The sequence below is a fragment of the Protopterus annectens genome, chromosome 8.part0, assembly GCF_019279795.1.
Source record: "Protopterus annectens isolate FY-2018-M chromosome 8.part0, PAN1.0, whole genome shotgun sequence".
NCBI lineage: Eukaryota > Metazoa > Chordata > Ceratodontiformes > Protopteridae > Protopterus > Protopterus annectens.
The window spans coordinates 1,878,376,521-1,878,395,326 of record NC_056741.1 but is presented as its reverse complement, the minus strand read 5'-3'; the positions used below and the strand labels follow the sequence as shown (position 1 = coordinate 1,878,395,326).

Below are 18,806 nucleotides of genomic sequence, written 5' to 3'. Positions count from 1 at the left end.
TTGCCCCTTTGCAGAAACATTGATGTGTTCTTTTTTTTTTTTTTACTTTCGAGTTTTTAGAAATTTTGAGTTTCCAAAAAGTCAGTGATATAATATAAATCCATACATATATATATATAAACACACACAAACATATAAACACATTTATATACAAATGCAACTGTTTTACAATTAATAGTACTCACAGCTAAAATGCATTCATCTTGCCTTAGTGTTTAACAATTATTTGATTCTTGGCTGGAGCGCCTTCTATGTGGAGTCTGCATGTCCTACCCGCGATCATGTGGCATTCAAAAGGCATGTGTGAATGGGTGTGCCTTCACTGAAGGTTGGGCATCGGGCTGGCACCTCGGCACCATAAAAATCAACTGCCAGACTTTAGTGGACCAGAGTTCCACTGTGGCGACCCCTAACCGGGAAAAGCAGAAAGAAAAACAACAAGAATCGTGTTCATTCCAGCTACAGTCAAGCATTCTGATATCTTTTTTGCTCTTTCTTAACATGTCACAGCTGACCAGGGAAAATAATGTACCATATTAAAAGTAATACAAACATTAATGAAAGTATTGATTTTATTAAATTGCAACAGAATTTCATGTACAGAAGGGGGTGAACAACCTCTTAAATCAGGTTTGTTGTTGAAAGGTTCTTCCTTCCTCTCTCCTTGCACTTTACTAACATAAAAAAATTGCACTTTATTCATCTGCTTTTACTGTATTTGTGTTTCCTCCTACTTTATTTTGATTTTGCTTCTTCTTAAAAGTAGTCAGTTTTATTTATTCTGCTGCATTTATGACTGCTTGGTAGTAGCCAGATTAAATTGTAACTGTAATTCTAAGTCTTTTGGTTTAAGCACTTGGGCTTCATACCAGTTAATTTACATTAAGAAGGTTTGTGGTCTGCACTGTTATGGCAGGACAGGTAGCTTACATCCTTCTAAGTTGGGAATTGCTGATTGAAGGCTCAGTGTCTGCTATTCTGAAAGTGTATTAGTTCTGGTTTAAGCACTTGCGCTTCAGGCCAGTTATTCTACATTAAGAAGGTTTGTGGTCTGCACTCTTGTGGGAGGAGAGGCTGGATTCTACCTTTCTGAGCTAGGAATTTCTGGTCACAGGCTTATTGTGCCTGCTTATTTGAATTGTTTCTTTCTGAATTGGCCTTGTTGTTGTAGCATAGACCAGATTCAGGCCTGCTGAATCTAGCTTTGTTTGTATAACTTGAGCACTGATCCAGGCCATTTTTTTTTTGGAGAAGGTTCCCCTGCACCCTAGTGGCAGGAGTGTGCAGTTAGAACTTGTTCGATTGAAGATTGCTGGATTAGGGCTCAGTTTTGAGCTTTTTTCTGATTAATTGGGTAAGTTGTTTAAATCAGTTTGTTCGTTTTCTATTGTTTTATATATATATATATATATATATATATATATATATATATATATATATATATATATATATATTGCACTTTATTCATATGCTTTTAATGTATTTGTGTTTCTTCCTACTTTATTACTAGGGGCAATGACTACAACTCTTATCTGAGATATATAACAATAAGTAGCCTTTTCTGTGCATTTAAAGTGTTTTTTTTTAATTGTATCTGCATTATTTTCTGGAAAAAAAAAACAAAAAAAATATATTTGTTTCCCACCTTTCTATGCTAGTATAGTCCAGTTTTCAGGTTAGTGCTGAATTCAGGGCTATGTTACAAATCTCTGTGTTTGCCCATACCTTACTTGGATAGAAGGAAGTTTCTCTGTTCACCTGTGAGTGAGGGGAGTTGTGAACAGCCTATCTGTCCCCGGAGGAGTGGTTTCAGCCCAGAAATTAGTAGTTTATTGGCCATTTTGAGCTAATTTCTATCTCTTTAATTTCCCTGCTATAAATACCACATTTGCCCAGTTTTGCACACCAGGCAGCACCTGTTAGCTAGGGTATAATTATTCCCGGCTCCACAAAGTCTCCTCTTCAATTTTTCACTTGGAACTAGGCAAACTTTCAACTTAAGTACTCAAGCCATTCATTTCTCAGCCCGGCACTTGCTCAAAACTCATAGCAAGCACTTATAAATCCTAGCATTAGACCCCCCTATACTGTGCAGAAGGACTAGTCTCTCTGTTCGACCTTACCAGCAAATCAGTAAAACAGTTCACTGTACCTATCCAGGCATGTCCAAAGGGCAGTTTCATGTGTACTCTTCAGTCCAACTAGTGAATCTGGGCATTTTGAGGCAATGTTACAACTGCCTCATGTACACAGACAACCCTCTCCTCCTACCACCAAACATTAATACATTCGAGAGATGCAATTATACAGCCAAATTGGAGGCTAAGCTCTCTCAACCCAAGATTGGATCAGACAGCCAAGAGGAGAAGGGAAATACATGCATCACACCACCAGTCTCACAAAGACCCATTAAACCAGCACCGGCAAAAAACACACATAAATACATAAAAACATACTCGGAGGCTGTAAATAAAAATCTGCAAAAGCAACAGAGACCTCCAAAGCAGACATCCAAGCAACCTCCACCCCCAACACAAACCATGAAAAAAAACATACTTCACAAAAACAGTGTGCCATGCAATCACAGCCCTTAATGCAAAATAACATACCCAACATACTAGTAATAGGTGACTCTATAGGCAGGCACACTGACGTCCCACTCACTAGGCTGAATAAGGAGAAGGTTACTGTTAGCTGCCTGTTGGGTGCCAGGATCTGTCACATAACACAAGCTTTCAGGTCACTCCAGAACAAGTACAAATACGACTCTGTCATTGTCCATGTTGGTGAGAATGACCTGAGCTATACTTCCCTGGACTACATGAAAAGAGACATGGAAGAACTCTCTGATCACATAGCCCAGGTTGGTATGACCCTGACCCTGAGTAGCATTCTGCCCTCACCAAGAATGATACCATGGTATAAAGACAAAATTATCAATTTCAACAATTGGTTAAGTTTCTGGTGTCATTCAAAGGGGATCCAGTCTCTGTTCACCTGGGATGACATGCTCAACAAGCCATGCTGCTTCACTAGAGACAGCTTGCACCTGTCACTCTTAGGCTTTTGAATACTGGCCAAGGCTCTTGCAACCCCCATAGTGCCTTTTTTAGGCAAGGCTCAAAAGACAAACCCACCGCCATAAATAGAACAAGTAACAAAAAACTGAGGGTAATGCTACTCAATGCCAGAAGTCTAAACCTCAAAATGCATGCACTCGAGGCACTCCTCATTATGGAGAAAATCGATATATGTGCAGTAACAGAAGCCTGGTTTACTACCAGGCTACAACTCATACCATACATTTCAGCCACAGAACCCGTACCGAAATACAAAAGGCAGGGGCGTATCCATATTCATCAAGGATACCCACACCTCCAGGTTAGTGGCACAGCACAATGCTTCAGAGATCATCCATGTACAACTAACAATGGGCAAAACTGCAATTAAAATTGTAGCTTACTACAGATCACCCACCATGTCCCAGGACCCCCGTTCCGCATTTCTGGAAAGACTGGGAAACATAAAGGTCCTACCAAACAACCTAATACTGGGTGATTTAAATTACCCAAACATTAACTGGGAGAACTATTCAAGTACTACCTCCCTTGCCCAACATTTCCTAGAATTTATAAGCTGAAATGCCCTAGATCAACTGATCAACACTCCCACCAGAGGTGACAACATATTGGACCTGGTCATCACCAACATGGGCGACCGGTGTTCCACACCGGAGTTCAACCCCTCGCTGGTTATATCTGAACATAAACAAATCACTTTGGATATCCACATTCCACCCCCATCCCCAGACAAAGAAATCACAGTGAAAAACTTTTCTAAAGCAAACTTCACGTTACTTAAGACTGAGGTGGAAAGTTTCAAAGCCCCCATGCTAAAGGATAACGCTGTCCAAGCTGCAAAATCCTTTACTAATGCATTCTACGGGCACCTACAAGAATGCATGGATCATGCCATCCCAAGCAAAACCAAGACTCACTCCTCCAAGAAAAGGAGACCAGTCTGGTGGATTCCTGCAATAAACAAGCTATTCAATAGAAGGAGGAAACTAGTACAGAAAAGAGTAAAATCCCAAGAAGGGAAGACATCCCTGATCAGTATCAGCAAGAAACTACTATCCCTCATAAAATCATCCAAGGTGAGCTCGGAAAGAAAAATTGCCAAGGACTCCAAAGATAACCACAAGGCATTCTTGAACTATGTCAAGGATCTAAGTGGCAATGCTCAGATCTGCTCAGAGATAGTGCAGAATGGCAAAAAATACACTGAACTGACTAATATCGCCAACATCCTGGCAGACAGGTTCAGTGCAAACATCACCCCCTACTCTCCCCCAAAAGGGCCCATAACCATACCAGAAGAATGTAGAGCCCCTGAAATCACAGACACTCAGGTTAAAACAGTCCTCTCCAAAGCCAAAAACACAGCATCAATGGGACCAGATGGTGTCCCAGGCTGTGTCCTACACGAGCTCAAAGACGAACTAACCCCTCACCAAAACACACTGTTCAAACACAGCCTTTCCACAGGCTATGTACCCATAGAGTGGCACACAGCAAAGGTTATTCCACTCCACAAAGGTGAAGCCACAACAGACCTTGGGAACTATCACCCTATAAGCCTGACTAGCTTGGTCTGCAAGGCTATGGAGTGCATCATCACTGGTTCATAGGTTCATAGGTAGATACTAGGCTATCTGCCCTAGGGCATTTATAAGCCTAGCCAGAATGTATTTGGCTTCCGCCTCCCTATTAGATTAGCCTACTGTGCCTCTGTAAAGTAGGTCACAGAAGGTATCCTTTTAAGATTGGTTTACTGTGCCTCTGTCTACCAGGGACACAGAAGAGATTCCAGGGGTGAATTTGCGATTTCCCATCCACGCGTCCAGATTTCGCTTGAAGAGGGTCAGCAAGGGGCTATGTCTCACATGAATTGGGATTCTATTCCAGAGTGAGGGGAGCTTCTGGGAAATTAATCTGTCCCTCCAGCATGTCCTATTTATTTTTGTGCTGAGGTTTAGGTCCCTGGAGCATGTAGCTCTAAGGGACTTGGATTTTTTGAGGTGGAGCATGTCCATTATTTCTGGGTTTGACATGGCTTTGTACGTCAGGCATAGATCGCCTCTGAGTAGGCAGTAAGCAACTGAGTAGAGCTGGGGTTTCTTTAGTCGAGCTGCATAGGACATCTGTTTGTAGCCCATGATCCTCTTGGTGAGGTACTTTTGGGGTCTCTCCAGTTGCTGCAGGTGTCGGGTAAGGTACATCCCAAAAGGGGCATTGTATTCAATTATGGGCCTGATGAGTGACGAGTAGAGGGGCACAATGACCTCTCTTGATCTAGATGCGAACCCTTTCGTGATAAGGTGGGCTATATAGAATGTCTTTCTAACCACTTTGGCAACATGGTTATCAAAGGAGAGATTAGTATCTACGTTGGTCCCCAAATCTCTAATTACTTCTTCCATACTTAATGGATTACCACCTATGTGGTAATTTGTAGGCACCTTGTTTTTCCCAAGGGGATGACTATCCATTTTTTAGCATTTAGTTTGAGGCCGTGGCTCTGGCACCAAGCACCCGTCTCTGTGAGACTCTTTTGGAGGATGCTTGTGTCAGCTGGAGATTCGATTATGGCCCCCAGTTTGCAGTCATCTGTGAACTTTGTCAGCCATAATCCCCCCGTGTTAGCCTGAACCTCAGAGAAGTATAAACTGAACAAGAGAGGTCCCAGAACTGAGCCCTGTGGGACGCCACTTGTAACTGGTTTGGATTCAGACATGGCACCTGCGATTCTGACCATGTGGGTTCTATCTCTGAGATAGTTTGCAACCCATCTTGTAATATAGGGGTTGATATTTAAGCTAATAAGCTTATTTATGATGCCCGAGTGGGGTATTGTGTCAAAGGCTTTTGCGAGGTCCAGGTAGGCTGTGTGGACTACCTGGCCCTCATCTATGGCTTTGGTAACTGTTTCAAAGAAATCAACTAGGTTTAAGAGGCAAGATCTGCCCTTAACAAAGCCAAATTGGGTAGGGTCCAGTGTCTGGAGGCTCCCAATGCCTTTGCTTATGAGTTCCATGATAATACGCTCCATAGCTTTACAGAGCAGATTAGTCAGGCTTATGGGGCGATAGTTCCCAGGGTCTGTTGTGGCGCCACCTTTGTGGAGTGGGACCACTGTAGCTGTACGCCATTCTTTGGGTACATATCCTGTAGTAAGGCTAAGTTTGAACAGTGACTTAATGTGAGGGTTCAGTTCTTCTTGGAGCTCGTGTAAGACACAGCCTGGGATACCGTCCGGTCCCATAGATGCTGTGTTTTTTGCTTTGGAGAGGGCAGCTGTCACCTGTGCATCTGTGATGTCAGGGAGGTTACATTCAGTTGGGATAGGCATTTGCTCCTTTGGGTGGGAAGGGGGGGGTGAAGTTTGCGCTGAATCTGACTGCCAGGATGTTGGCTATGTCTGTAGGTTCAGTATATTTTGTACCGTTATGCAAAAATTCAGAGCATATCTGGGAGTTTCCACCCATGTTCCTGACATAACTAAAGAAGGCCTTGTGGTTATCTTTAGTGTCTAGGGCAATTTTTCTTTCAAAACTGGGCTTTGATGATTTTATGAGGGATCGAAGTTTCTTGCTAATACTGATCAGAGATGCCTTCCCTTTTTGGCATTTTGCTCTGTCATGTAGTAGCTTCCTCCTTCTGTTGTATAGCTTATTTATGGCCGGGGTCCACCAGACCATTCTCCTGTTTTGGAGGAGTGAGTCTTGGTTTTATTTGGAATAACACGATCCATGCATTCCTGCAGGTGCTCATAGAATGCATTTGTAAAGGATTCTGCGGATTGGGCTGTATTATCCTCTGGCCCGGGAGCTTTGAAGGATTCCACCTCAGTCTTGAGAAGTGCAAAGTTGGCTTTTGAAAAATTCTTTACAGTGATTTCTTTGGCTGGGGGTGGGGACGGGATATGGATGTCCAGGGAAATTTGTTTATGGTCTGATCTTACCAATGAGGGGTTTACCTCTGGTGTTGAACATAGAGTCCCCATGTTGGTGATGACCAGGTCCAATATGTTGTTCCCTCTTGTGGGAGTGGTGACCAGTTGTTCCATCACGTTAGAGTTTATAAATTCAAGGAACTGTTGGACGAGGGTGTTTGGGCTTGAGTAGTTTTCCCAGTCAATGTTTGGGTAGTTGAAGTCACCCAATAACATAGTATTTGGAGAGACCTTCATATTCTCCAGTGTTCTCAGGAATGTCAAGTGGAGTTCCTGTAATAGGGAGAGTGTTCTGTAGCAGGCTACAAACTGAAAGGCAGTTTTGCCCACTGTTAGTTGCACATGGATGGTTTCTGATGCTTCATGCAGTGCCACTAACCTGGGGGTGTAGGTATCTTTGATGAATATAGATACTTCCCCTCCTTTTGTGCTTCGGTCTGAGTTTTGGGGCTGAAATGCATGGTATGAGTTATAACCTGGTAGTGCTGGGATGCTCTCAGGAATCTTGAACCAGGTTTCTGTTACTGCACAGACATCGATTTTCTTCATACTGAGAAGAGCCTTGAGTGCGTGCATCTTGAGGTTTAGACTTCTGGCATTGAGTAGCATTACCTTTAGTTTTTTTATCCTTGGGTTGTCTATGGAGGTGGATTTGTCCTTTGAGCCTTGCCTAAAAAAGGCATTATGGTAGTGGAAAGAGCCTTGGCCAGTATACGAAAGCCTAAGGGTGACAGGTGCAAGCCATCCCTAGCGAAGCAACGTGGCTTGTCAAACATGTCATCCCAGGCTGACAGACACTGGATCCCCTTTGAATGGCACCAATATTGAAACTGATCATTTTGTCTTTAAATTGTGGCATCATTCTTGGTGAGGGCAAGGAACTCATTAACAGAGACATTGGGAGCCTCCAAACACTGGACCCTACCCAGTTCAGCTTTGTTAAGGGCAGATCATGCCTCCTAAACCTGTTGGACTTCTTTGAGACAGTAACCTAGGCTATAGATGAGGGAAAGGTAGTACACGCAGCCTACCTAGACCTCGCAAAGACCTTTGATACCATTCCCCATTCTGGTATTATAGACAAGTTCACCAGCCTAAACATAAACCCCTATGTCACAAGATGGTTTGCCAACTGGATCATGGACAGAACTCACATAGTGAGAGTTGTGGGAGCTAGGTCCGACTCTAAACTGGTTACAAGTGGCATTCCCCAGGGCTCAGTCCTAGGACCCCTCCTGTTTGGCATATACTTCTCAGAGGTACAGGCAAGCACAGGAGGACAATGGCTGACCAAGTTCACAGACGACAGCAAACTAGGGGCTATAACTGACTCTCCAGCTGACACAGACATCCTCCAAAAGGGTCTCACTGAGATGGATACTTGGTGTCAAAATCATAGCCTCAAGCTAAATGCCAAAAAGTGCATAGTCATCCCCTTTGGAAAAAACAAAGTACCCACAAATTACCACATAGGTGGTAGTCCCCTAAATATGGAAGATGTAATAAGGGATCTGGGGACCCAAATAGATAGTAATCTCTCCTTTGATAATCACATTGCTAAAGTGGTTAGAAAATCCTTCTATGTGGCCCACCTAATCACAAAAGGGTTTTCATCTAGATCAAAAGAGGTCATTGTGCCCCTCTACTCATCACTCATCAGACCCATCATAAAGTACAATGCCCCATTTGGGATGTACCTTACAAGACACCTGCAACAGCTGAAAAGACCACAGAAATACCTCACCAAGAAAATCACTGGCCTCAAACAGATGCCCTATGCAGCTCAACTGAAGAAACTCCAGCTGTACTCAGTTGCATACCGCCAACTCAGAGGTGATCTCTACCTGACATACAAGGCCGTGTCCAACCCAGAATTGATGGACATGCTCCACTTAAAGAAAACCATATTCCCTCGAGCCACACGCTCTAGGGATCTAAACTTCACCACAACAATAAATAGGATGTGCTGGAGGGATAGATTCCTGTCCCAGAGACTTCCCATGCTTTGGAACAAGATTCCAATCTACGTTAGACAGAGCTCCTCACTAACACTCTTCAAGACAAACCTTGGCGAGTGGATGGGAAACAGAAAGTTTGCAGATAGCCTAGCACCTACCTATGAACCTATGGAGAATGGGCAGTCTCTGAGTGAGGAACCTGTCCCTCTAGCACATTCCGTTGACTGTGGTAATGAGACTGAGGTTTCTGGAGCATGTAGTGTGGAGGGATTGGGATTTCTTTAGATATAGCAATTCTGATATGAGACAGAGAACAGCTCGAGTCTTTTGAGTTTGTCCATGTAGGGCATGTGTTTAATGCCTAGCATCCCCCCATAAGGCACCTCCGTGGCCTCTCCAGCCACCGCAGGTGTGTAGCGAGGCACATGGCAAATGAGGCATTCTACTCGATGACTGGTCAAATAAGGGAAGAGTATAGAGAGACAATGACCTCTTTCTTCCTGTATACAAAATCCTTGGTAATGAGATGTGCCACATAAAAATACCTTCCGACCACAGTAGGAATGTGGAGGTTGAAGGAGAGTCTGCTGTCAACCTGCATCCCCAGATCCCTCACAATGCCCTCAGCATTCAGTGGGCTCCCATCGACGTGACAGCTAATGGGAAGTGAGTTTTTACCATAGGAGACGACAACGCACTTCCTGGCGTCAAGCCTAAGGCAATGGTTTGGTCTCAGTGAGGCCCTTCTGTAGGACATCTGCATCACTCGGAGAGCCAACAGTGGCTATCAGCCTGCAGCCGTCCACAAACCTGGCTAGCCAGAGTCCCCCTGTGCTGGCCTGGACCCCTGAAAAGCAGATGCCAAACAGGAGAGGACCCAGGACTAATCCCTGTGGGACTCCACTCTGTGACTGGTCAGCAGTCTGACTTGGAGTTTGGTACTTTCACACTGTGTGTTCTGTCCATGAGCCAATTTGCAACCCACCCAGTGATATAGGGGCTGATGCCTAGTTTGGTGAGCCTATCAACAATTCCAGAGTGAGGAATGGTATCAAAGGCCCCGGCCAGATCGAGGCAGGCTGTATGCATCGCCCCACCCTCATTCACAGCCCTGGTGACCGACTCAAAGAAGTAAACCAGGCCGAGCAGACATGATCTCCCTTTCACAAAGCCAAACTGTGTGGGGTCCAGAGCTTGGAGATCTCTCATATCCCTGTCAATCAGGTCCATGACGATACGCTAAACATTTTTTTATTTAGGCAGCATATCAGACTACATAAACCAAACCCTGCTGTCTTCACCTAACCATATGATGATCTTTAAAGTGCAAAAGGTACATTGGTTATAGTTATAATGGTGGGCAGATGCAGCGCTACTAAATGCATGAAGCCTGTTATTTTCTGCTCACAGCAAGATCACCTTTTTATCTTTGCAATTTAAGAATATTTAGCAGATCTGTTGCCCATAAGAAGACTAAATTCAATTTTTATTTTGGGTTAAAGGTGATTTCTTTGACTGGAGGGTGGTTCCAGATTTACTTTTCCAGATGAAGTCCAGGTATTTCATCCAAGATTAACAGAATTCCTACAGGTTCATATGTGATTACTAGGCTATTGACCACAGGGAGTCTTTTTAAGCCTGGTCATGCTTCCCAAGATTAGAATCAAACCTTGTACCCTCTATATGTGTAGTAAACCCCTTAACCATTATGATATCACCAACTATTTTGCATATTACCTTTCAAATTCCATTACTTTTAAGATTATGGGTAAATGATACAACTAGGGGCGTACATGCCCATGTCTTGGAAGCGTATATTCCTTTGTACTGCTTACATCTATAGTGACACATCTAAAATCATTCAATCTAAATTCAGTGCATCCAAAACCACGCCCTCTAAAACTCCAAACATTGAAAAACAATGAAAAAATAATGTTTTTGCAGTGGGCCTATGCCTCCCACATCTCCTACTAATTATATATTTCATATTCAAAATTGTACAACAGTGGAGAAAAACAACAGACTCCCATAACTCACTGAGCAAGATCGCACAAGACATTTCAGCATACCTATAAATGTGTAAGTGAGTCTTCACTTAGACTAATAACATAAAATTAAATTTATTTATTTAACGTTTATAACATAAAATTAAATTTATTTATTTAACATTTGTTTATCGGGAAAGTCTGAGTTGGAACAAAACCAATTTTCAGTGAAGGCCCAGGGAGAAATGCTATAGATATATATCTAATGTGGGAGGAAACCGAAGCACATGGAAGAAATCCACACATATGCAGGGAGGACATGCAGACTCCGCACAGAAGACACCCCATCTGAAAATCAAACCTCTTGTTGTGAGGTGACAATGCAACAGCTGCATCACTGCGCCATCCAAAATGTACATGATCAAAAAAAAAATACATTACTCTGAAACAAGCATCACTGTAATATTTAAAATCCAAAATTACAGCAAATGCATTTAGACAAAATGCATGAACCCCTATCTATCTATTTATCTATCTATCTATCTATCTATCTATCTATCTATCTATCTATCTATCTATCTATCTATCTATCTATAAATCTCTCTTTCTACATATACACACACACACACACACACACACACACACACACATGTATATGTATATATATATATATATATATATATATATATATACACGTGTGTGTGTGTTTCCTCAAATCAATACTGTTGACATCCCAAACTGCATTAAAGACTTCAGAGGACTTAACTTCTAAATACCTTTTCTGGTAATTGACACCAAGAGTCAACCAAGCTCTATGTGGAAAAGCACTTCATCATACCAAGATGAAACTACTACAGACATTATTTCTTGCTCCATCTTTTGATTTGCTTCAAAGTCTGGCATTTTACCCATGGGGTCCAAAGAAGTAAACAGCTTAAAAAAACATCTAGAAATGTGTTCTGTTCTATTGCACAACACTGATGCTTCTTAGAATTCCTTATATTTGTACAATCATGATGGCATTACCACCTCTTCTGCCTGTATAACTTATCTATTTGGACTTAATAATATGTGGGATTTTTTTTCTCTGAATGTAAAGGGATATGAAGCCTAGGAGAGAGAAAAAAAGATGCTGAACTTTATTGATGTATGATTCCTTTCATTTTGTTTTTCTGTCTTCCTCCTCCCCCTGTTAACCCCTCTCCTCTCTTACTAGGTTGTTAACATTTTAATAAAGCTCTTAAAATGACAAATGTTATAGGTAAAATGTTTCATTACCAGAAGTCAGATATTACAGTACCTGTTTTATAGGCAGTGGGCTGAATAATCGATACTTTTACTCCCCATGGCTTCATTTCCTGACGGAGGATATCAGAGAACATTTCAAGTGCAGCTTTGGAGGAAGCATATGCAGAGATTCTGCTGATAGGTACTGCACCTGTCAAGAGAGAGGATTTCATCAGAAATAAGAATGTGTAGAAATATAAACCTAAATCAGAAGAATGAACAATCTCATGTCAAAGTGCTCACTGTACATTGTTATAAATTCTTTGTGTCTTGAGATTAGCAACACCATGGGAAGAAAAGAATGCACTGCCTCACTGAGAAGGTTGCTGGTGAAGACACAGCATGATTACTTTGAAGACAAATGAGAAAGTGGATTCATGTCATGGCACTAAAACCCACTCCAATGAATACATCAAGAAAGAAACAAACCTAGCAAAGCTACAGTAATCTTTGGAATAATGCAGTTTTACTGAAAAAAAATCACAAAAATAGAAACATTTTTTTTTGCAAAGGGCAACCTCAGAACCCCATCCCCTGCTTATTTAAATATACAAACTGCATGGTCACAAATTCATGAAGATAGGGCAGACATTATTCCCATCAAAACTCCTTCCTGCTCTGATTCTACTAATTGCAATCCCAAAATAAATTAAAGCCATCTCAAAAGTAGCTTCAAAAACTCCAACTCAGTTCAAACATAAAAGCAACTTAAATTGCACTCAATGTAAACCTATTTGACATATTCCATCCCAGACATTTGTAAAATAAGCCATTTATTGAAAATGTAATTTCATCTAATTGAGATTCCAAAAATTCCTTTTGTTAAAAGTGATATAAGTTTAGTAATGTACTTCACTACAAAAGACAAAGGCAGAACTGAGGCTGTACAAAGTAGAGAAGGTCAATTAATATGAGCCAGAAAACAAAGAGTTGATTCAAAGCTGAATGGAACAGAGGCAAGGTAATTTTGTGGAAAAGATTGATGGAGAAGTGTAGGCCATATCAATTTATGTTTATTCAAGTAATGCTATGTCATTTTCATGTGTTGAAAGTTCAGAAATATACTATAAGTATTATTACAAGAAGTACAAGAGGAAAACGTAAGTTAAGTTGAATGACTACTAAGGCATAAAACGGACATTCATTACATCTTGTATTTTTTAAAAATATTCAGTGCAAGAAATAGAATTTAGCACAGTTGCTCACCCCCTCCTAAAAAATAGAAAATCCAGTGTTGTAGAGAAGCTTATTAATGTAGAATGACATGTACACTAATATTCTAAACAAGATATATTTATTTTAGACTTCTCTAGCATTAATCCAGTCAGGCCCAACTTTCAATTTTAGAATTTTTTTAGAAACGTCTTTTCTGCAAACCCTCTGAAAGATACCGAGCTAATTTGATTTAGATTTCTTCCTCCTTTTTCTTCTGTGAATATTGTCTTGGAAGGGAGACAGACCACAGGAATACAATCTCCCCTGTCTCGGCATCCTAGCAACATTCACTGGAACATGCACTTATCAGCATTACTGTAAGATAGCAGTTGTGCAAGCTGTTTTCTTATCTTTGTTTGATGATGATTATTTTCCACAATCTGTGCAACCATGGAGATAGCCTATTTATAAGAGAGGTGTAGGAAAGAAAGCATAATTTAGGAGTTGCATTTCTCTGTCTGAAAACTAATTTCACATACAGTTTCTGGGTGGTGGTGGTTTACATTGAATATGATGCCTCCAATTTGCTTTTGGGAGGTTATGTTCTGGATACTGACAGTTGACCCGTACAGAAATGGATATTCATTTTCTCATTTTATTATTTTATTCCTTCTCTTAAAGCATGCTCCATCCTCATTATTAAAGCTTGGTATGCCCTTCATTTTTCATCATTTCCAATATGTCCATAGAATAGTTTAAATTTTGTAACAGAATTTGCTACTTTTTCCAACCTCTTCTGCTTCTGTCTTCTATCCTTATTTCTCTTTATCTTCAATGTACTCTTTCATGCTTCATCCAGTACTTTATGAACTGTTTCCTTTCCTCAGCTTTCTGGATGTGACCTTCTAGAAAATGTTAATGACATCTATATCAGCTAATATGTACATGACTTTAAAAGGGATGGATTTAGTAGTGTTAACATTGCTACACTTTCATAACGTGTGTGAAACAAGAGTTCCTTCCTAACCCAGTTCAACTGTAATTTGGCCAATTGGAGTGGGAACCGGAAATTTAACCCGGATTTGTCACCTCTGTCTCTAATGGACACAGGCAGCCTGTGAATGGTTCATCTCTCAGACTCCTGCTTGTAAATGTTTCACCTCCCAAGTCCTTGCTTAGACTTATCAAGGGTACCAGAACTAGCCAGAGTCTTGAGATGCATGGCTAGGCTTAAAAAGGCCCTTGTGGTCATTAGCCTAGCAAACACCTATGAACTTATAAAACATGTTTCTATCTTGAATTTAGCATGCTTACTTTTAACATTATTAAATGCATCCTCAAAAGTATAGAAAATGACAGATTGTGCATACAGAAAATGCTAGATTTTGCATATAATATCAAATATCTGTAAATAAAATGAGAGCTTCATGATCAAACTTCATTGCTAGCATCTCCCCAACACACACACACACACACACACACACACACACACACACACACACACACACACACACACACACACACACACACACAGTGACTCTTCCAGGAGCAGGCATGTAAGGCGGCTGCAGCTGCAGGTAGGGTAAACAGGAAGCTGGAAGGAAGGAAGAGAATAGTAGGTGATATGGAACGGAGGGCAGAAGGATGATGTCATCATATTAAGGCAGTCCGTATAACCTGCCCAGCTCCATACACAAGATAAAAGTCAAGTAATACAACTGACACAGATGGCAGCTGGAGTGAGTTTTTATCAGAGGATAAGTAAATGCAGGGGGTAATAAATGGCATTACAAATGTATCTTACAGCTCTTAAATTGTCTGCTACACTGGATTCAGTCTCCTCTTTTGTGGCAACATTTATATGGGGGTAAAAGAAATTATAGCACCAGAAAACAACTTATCTGGATATGAACAAAGGCACAATGGCACAAAGAAAAGAAGAGGAGACTTCAGGCTAGTCAGGTAGGCACAGGCAGTTCCACGTATGGCCCACAATCACACTCAAATGAAAACTAGAAGGAATTTTCAGCCATGGAAGAAGTGTTGTCATTTTCTAAATTTTAAAGTTTATTTTTTTTTTTTGTACGTAATATATTTTAAACATAGTTAATGTTCACAGATAGTATCTGATGCAAAGAAAGGAGCAGACCCCATTTTTATGACATCAGCATTGCATCACTTTAATGGGATTGAACAAAGCAACAGATATTTAGTACTTTAGCTGTAAAGACTAAATGTCTAATGAGTTAGATGTCTCTGATTTTAGTGAAAAAAAATAAAGATCAAATTTCAAGTTGTTTTCTCAAAGTCTAACATTTTATTCAAGACCACATGCAAGCAGGGTCAGACTGCCTGTGGCACAATTAGTTACTGAGGAAATGTTAGGCTTACTGAGCTTAGTTGTTTAAGTGTCAAAAAGGATAATGCATTTTGGCATGCAGTGTAGCTCTGAATAAAGTAAAACAAAATGATTTAAATTATACTGTGAAGCATTGTTAGTCTTAACCACAGGGTAAACTTTGGCCTGTGATGCAGTTACAATTGGGTAAGCAAGGTACACATGGTAGGTGTTAAAAAGCAATAGACTAATACCTTGCGAAATTAGTTTGGTTTAGTAGTTGAAATAAGAAATTCCATTAAAGGCATTGTAAGATTATTTTATGGTTTTCAATTCTGCAGGGAGTCTGAGTCACCAGTAATACAGTTTTATGTGAGGCATACTGGCATAGTCTGTTCAGATTGCAGAAAAATAAAGGTGATTATGATACATACAGAGGTGGGCCTAAGTTGGTACTTACTCATTGTTTAAAAGTTATCATGCAAACTCCACAGAGCTTATTCATTCAAGCAGCTAAACAGGCAAACACATCTTATAACATTACTGGAAATTAATCCCCAAAGCCTAAACGTGAATTTAAAATTGTGTAACAGTATCAAAAGGAGTATCTTAGGCCATACTCAGTTTTCGTCCATGAATAGCAGAGATGCAGTATTTGTTTGTTTGTTTGTTTGTTTATTTATTTTATTTTTTATTGAAGAATGTAAAAGGTAGTGGACTATTTTGTTCAAGCCGCAATATGAAATACAGTTGTTAGGGTGACACAATTGTATGCAAAATGAAGGCTGTTTGTTTGTGATTTGGTGATAATATGCCATAAAACATGGTGGGGCTTATGTCACATGACCCAGTTTGGGGGAAAGTAGCTAGTCATTTATAAGAGTCAGGCGGCTACAATATATATATAATATAACATGAGTCTGGATATCACCAGATATGTATGTTTTAGGAGTTTATTTTGTAAATTAAGCAGCAGCTTGAGACCTAGGCCACTGAGACAGCTTTTCAAAGAAATGTGATATAGGGATGATATGCCATGGATAATCATTTGGATAATGGTGGAATAGTAGTTCTATGAATTTTGACAAATGTGTTTAAGTTGGTAGGCCACGTGGCACTGTTCCAAAGTTGTTAATATTGTTACAGTATAGGACTGATGTCCACAATTATGCAGAAACCGCTCCAGATACTAAAGATATCCAGTGGCCCATGACTTGAACAATTTCAAGGTGAAGATGAGAGTACAATTGACAGGGCATGATGTTGGGTAAAGGACGAGTCATACAGGCAATTCAAAGGCTGAGTTGGTTTATAATCTAGGGTTATATGATAATGGTGGAATGAGTGAGAAGGACATCTTAATGTTGCATGCAGTAGATAGTTGATTATCCAAAGTAATTGGGACCTAGGGTAGTTTGGATAATCAAACTGTTTGGATAATCAAATATACATTAACCTGGATATAAAACTACAAAAATCTTGTTTTTTCTGCATGCTTTTCAACCATTCAGTGATTCCAGTGGAAAATAAAAAATAACTGTTAACATATGAGTGGGCTACAAGCTCAAAAAAACACACAAGTGCATACATACAAAGTTTACATATTCAGACTTTATGATTTTTCCTAGCCAAAAACTTTGGAAGGCTGCGTTTGGAAAATTGACATTTCTGATAATCAGTGTTTGGATAATCAACTCTCTACTGTATCTCTGGAATGGGTGGGGATGGTATACAAAAATGAGGCTATGAACTATATACAGAAATAAACATTTTCAGAAAATGAAGTAATAAATGGATGAGTAAACAAGCAAATAGGCAAATACTGAGAATCATTTAAAAAAATGATACCTTCACTTCTAGGGTATAAAGTGTTTGCATGAACTGCATGTGGATATATCCTATAAACAACGTGAGCTAATGAGGTAAGGAACATGTCAGTGTGGGCCAATCAGTAAAGAAGTACACAAAAGTTAAAGACTTGGACTATGAGAGCAGAGGTAGACATTTAAAACTTTATTCTGTGTATTATAGGTACATTTTGTGGGAAGCTTATAACTGCTTATAATATTTCTCATGACCCTGCCCTACAAGCACTTTTTAATATGGAAATTTTTAGGATTGACAAGATAATATACAACAATATGAATTTCCAAACTAAATTAATTAAAACAAAAAAAAAAAAAAAAAAAAAAAACAATTGTTTGTCATTAATAGAATGGCTATTTTATGGAATAATATTCCAATTAATGTTTGTTTGTCTAGCAGCTAGACTATTTTCAAGAAATCACTTTATAATTGCATGAGTAATAAACTGTATATCCATATATTAAAGAATCTGTGCTGCTAGTTGGTCAATAGACCTGAATGCTTTTAAAGTAATGGAGAACTTAACAAACTTACGAAAAGGAATAAAAGAAAGTTAAAAACGGTATGCAAAAGTAAGCATGCCATGGTCTATTGTGTTGTTGTTCCTGGAGACAATACAAAGCAGCTACAAAGACCACTGAGTGGTGGGACAGGAAGTTAAGAAATAGTCAGAGTCCCAGGCAAATCCTGTTGCTACAGACAAAACCACCCTGGCAGATGAGTAACGTCAGGAATGAAGGAGGCCGATGAAAAGGAGGACTCAGAAGAGTCTGTTTCAAAGTGCGAAGCATAAAGTGAGACATGTAGGATCAGTAGCACAAGTACAGCATGCTGGTAAAGAGTCCTTCACAGGAAGAAGCTTCATGGCACTTGGGGAGAATGCCTGAACATCAACCATTTGAGCCATAATTGCCTAGCAACCTGGGGGCAGTAGGAGTGGGTGAGTGAGAGTGATTGGTAGGGACAAATGCCAACTTTCCTGTGCTGTGGGAGAGACTCCTTAGTCCACTGTAGTTCAAGTACCTACCTCAATGAGGTGCATGAACCATATGGCAAAATGGCCTAGGAGAAATATGTACTTGGTGGTAGCTGAAGCAACGTACATAGCAGCTTTTCCCACACATTTGTGGAGGCCTGCACATATAATCAGAGAAGGCACACTGTTGGCTGCAGTGCAAGTAAGTGTGCATGTCATTCAGATGG

At 40.3% G+C, this 18,806-nt stretch overlaps 1 protein-coding gene across 1 annotated transcript in view; it reads right to left on the bottom strand.

Annotated features, from left to right (window-relative positions):
* The window catches only part of LOC122809694 (17-beta-hydroxysteroid dehydrogenase type 2-like), a 938,791-nt gene that overhangs the window by 212,333 nt on the left and 707,652 nt on the right, over nt 1–18,806 (bottom strand). Inside the window, exon 4 of the mRNA XM_044081373.1 lies at nt 12,258–12,395. Coding sequence (XP_043937308.1) covers nt 12,258–12,395 — 138 coding nt within the window. The remainder of the gene's footprint in view (nt 1–12,257; nt 12,396–18,806) is intronic.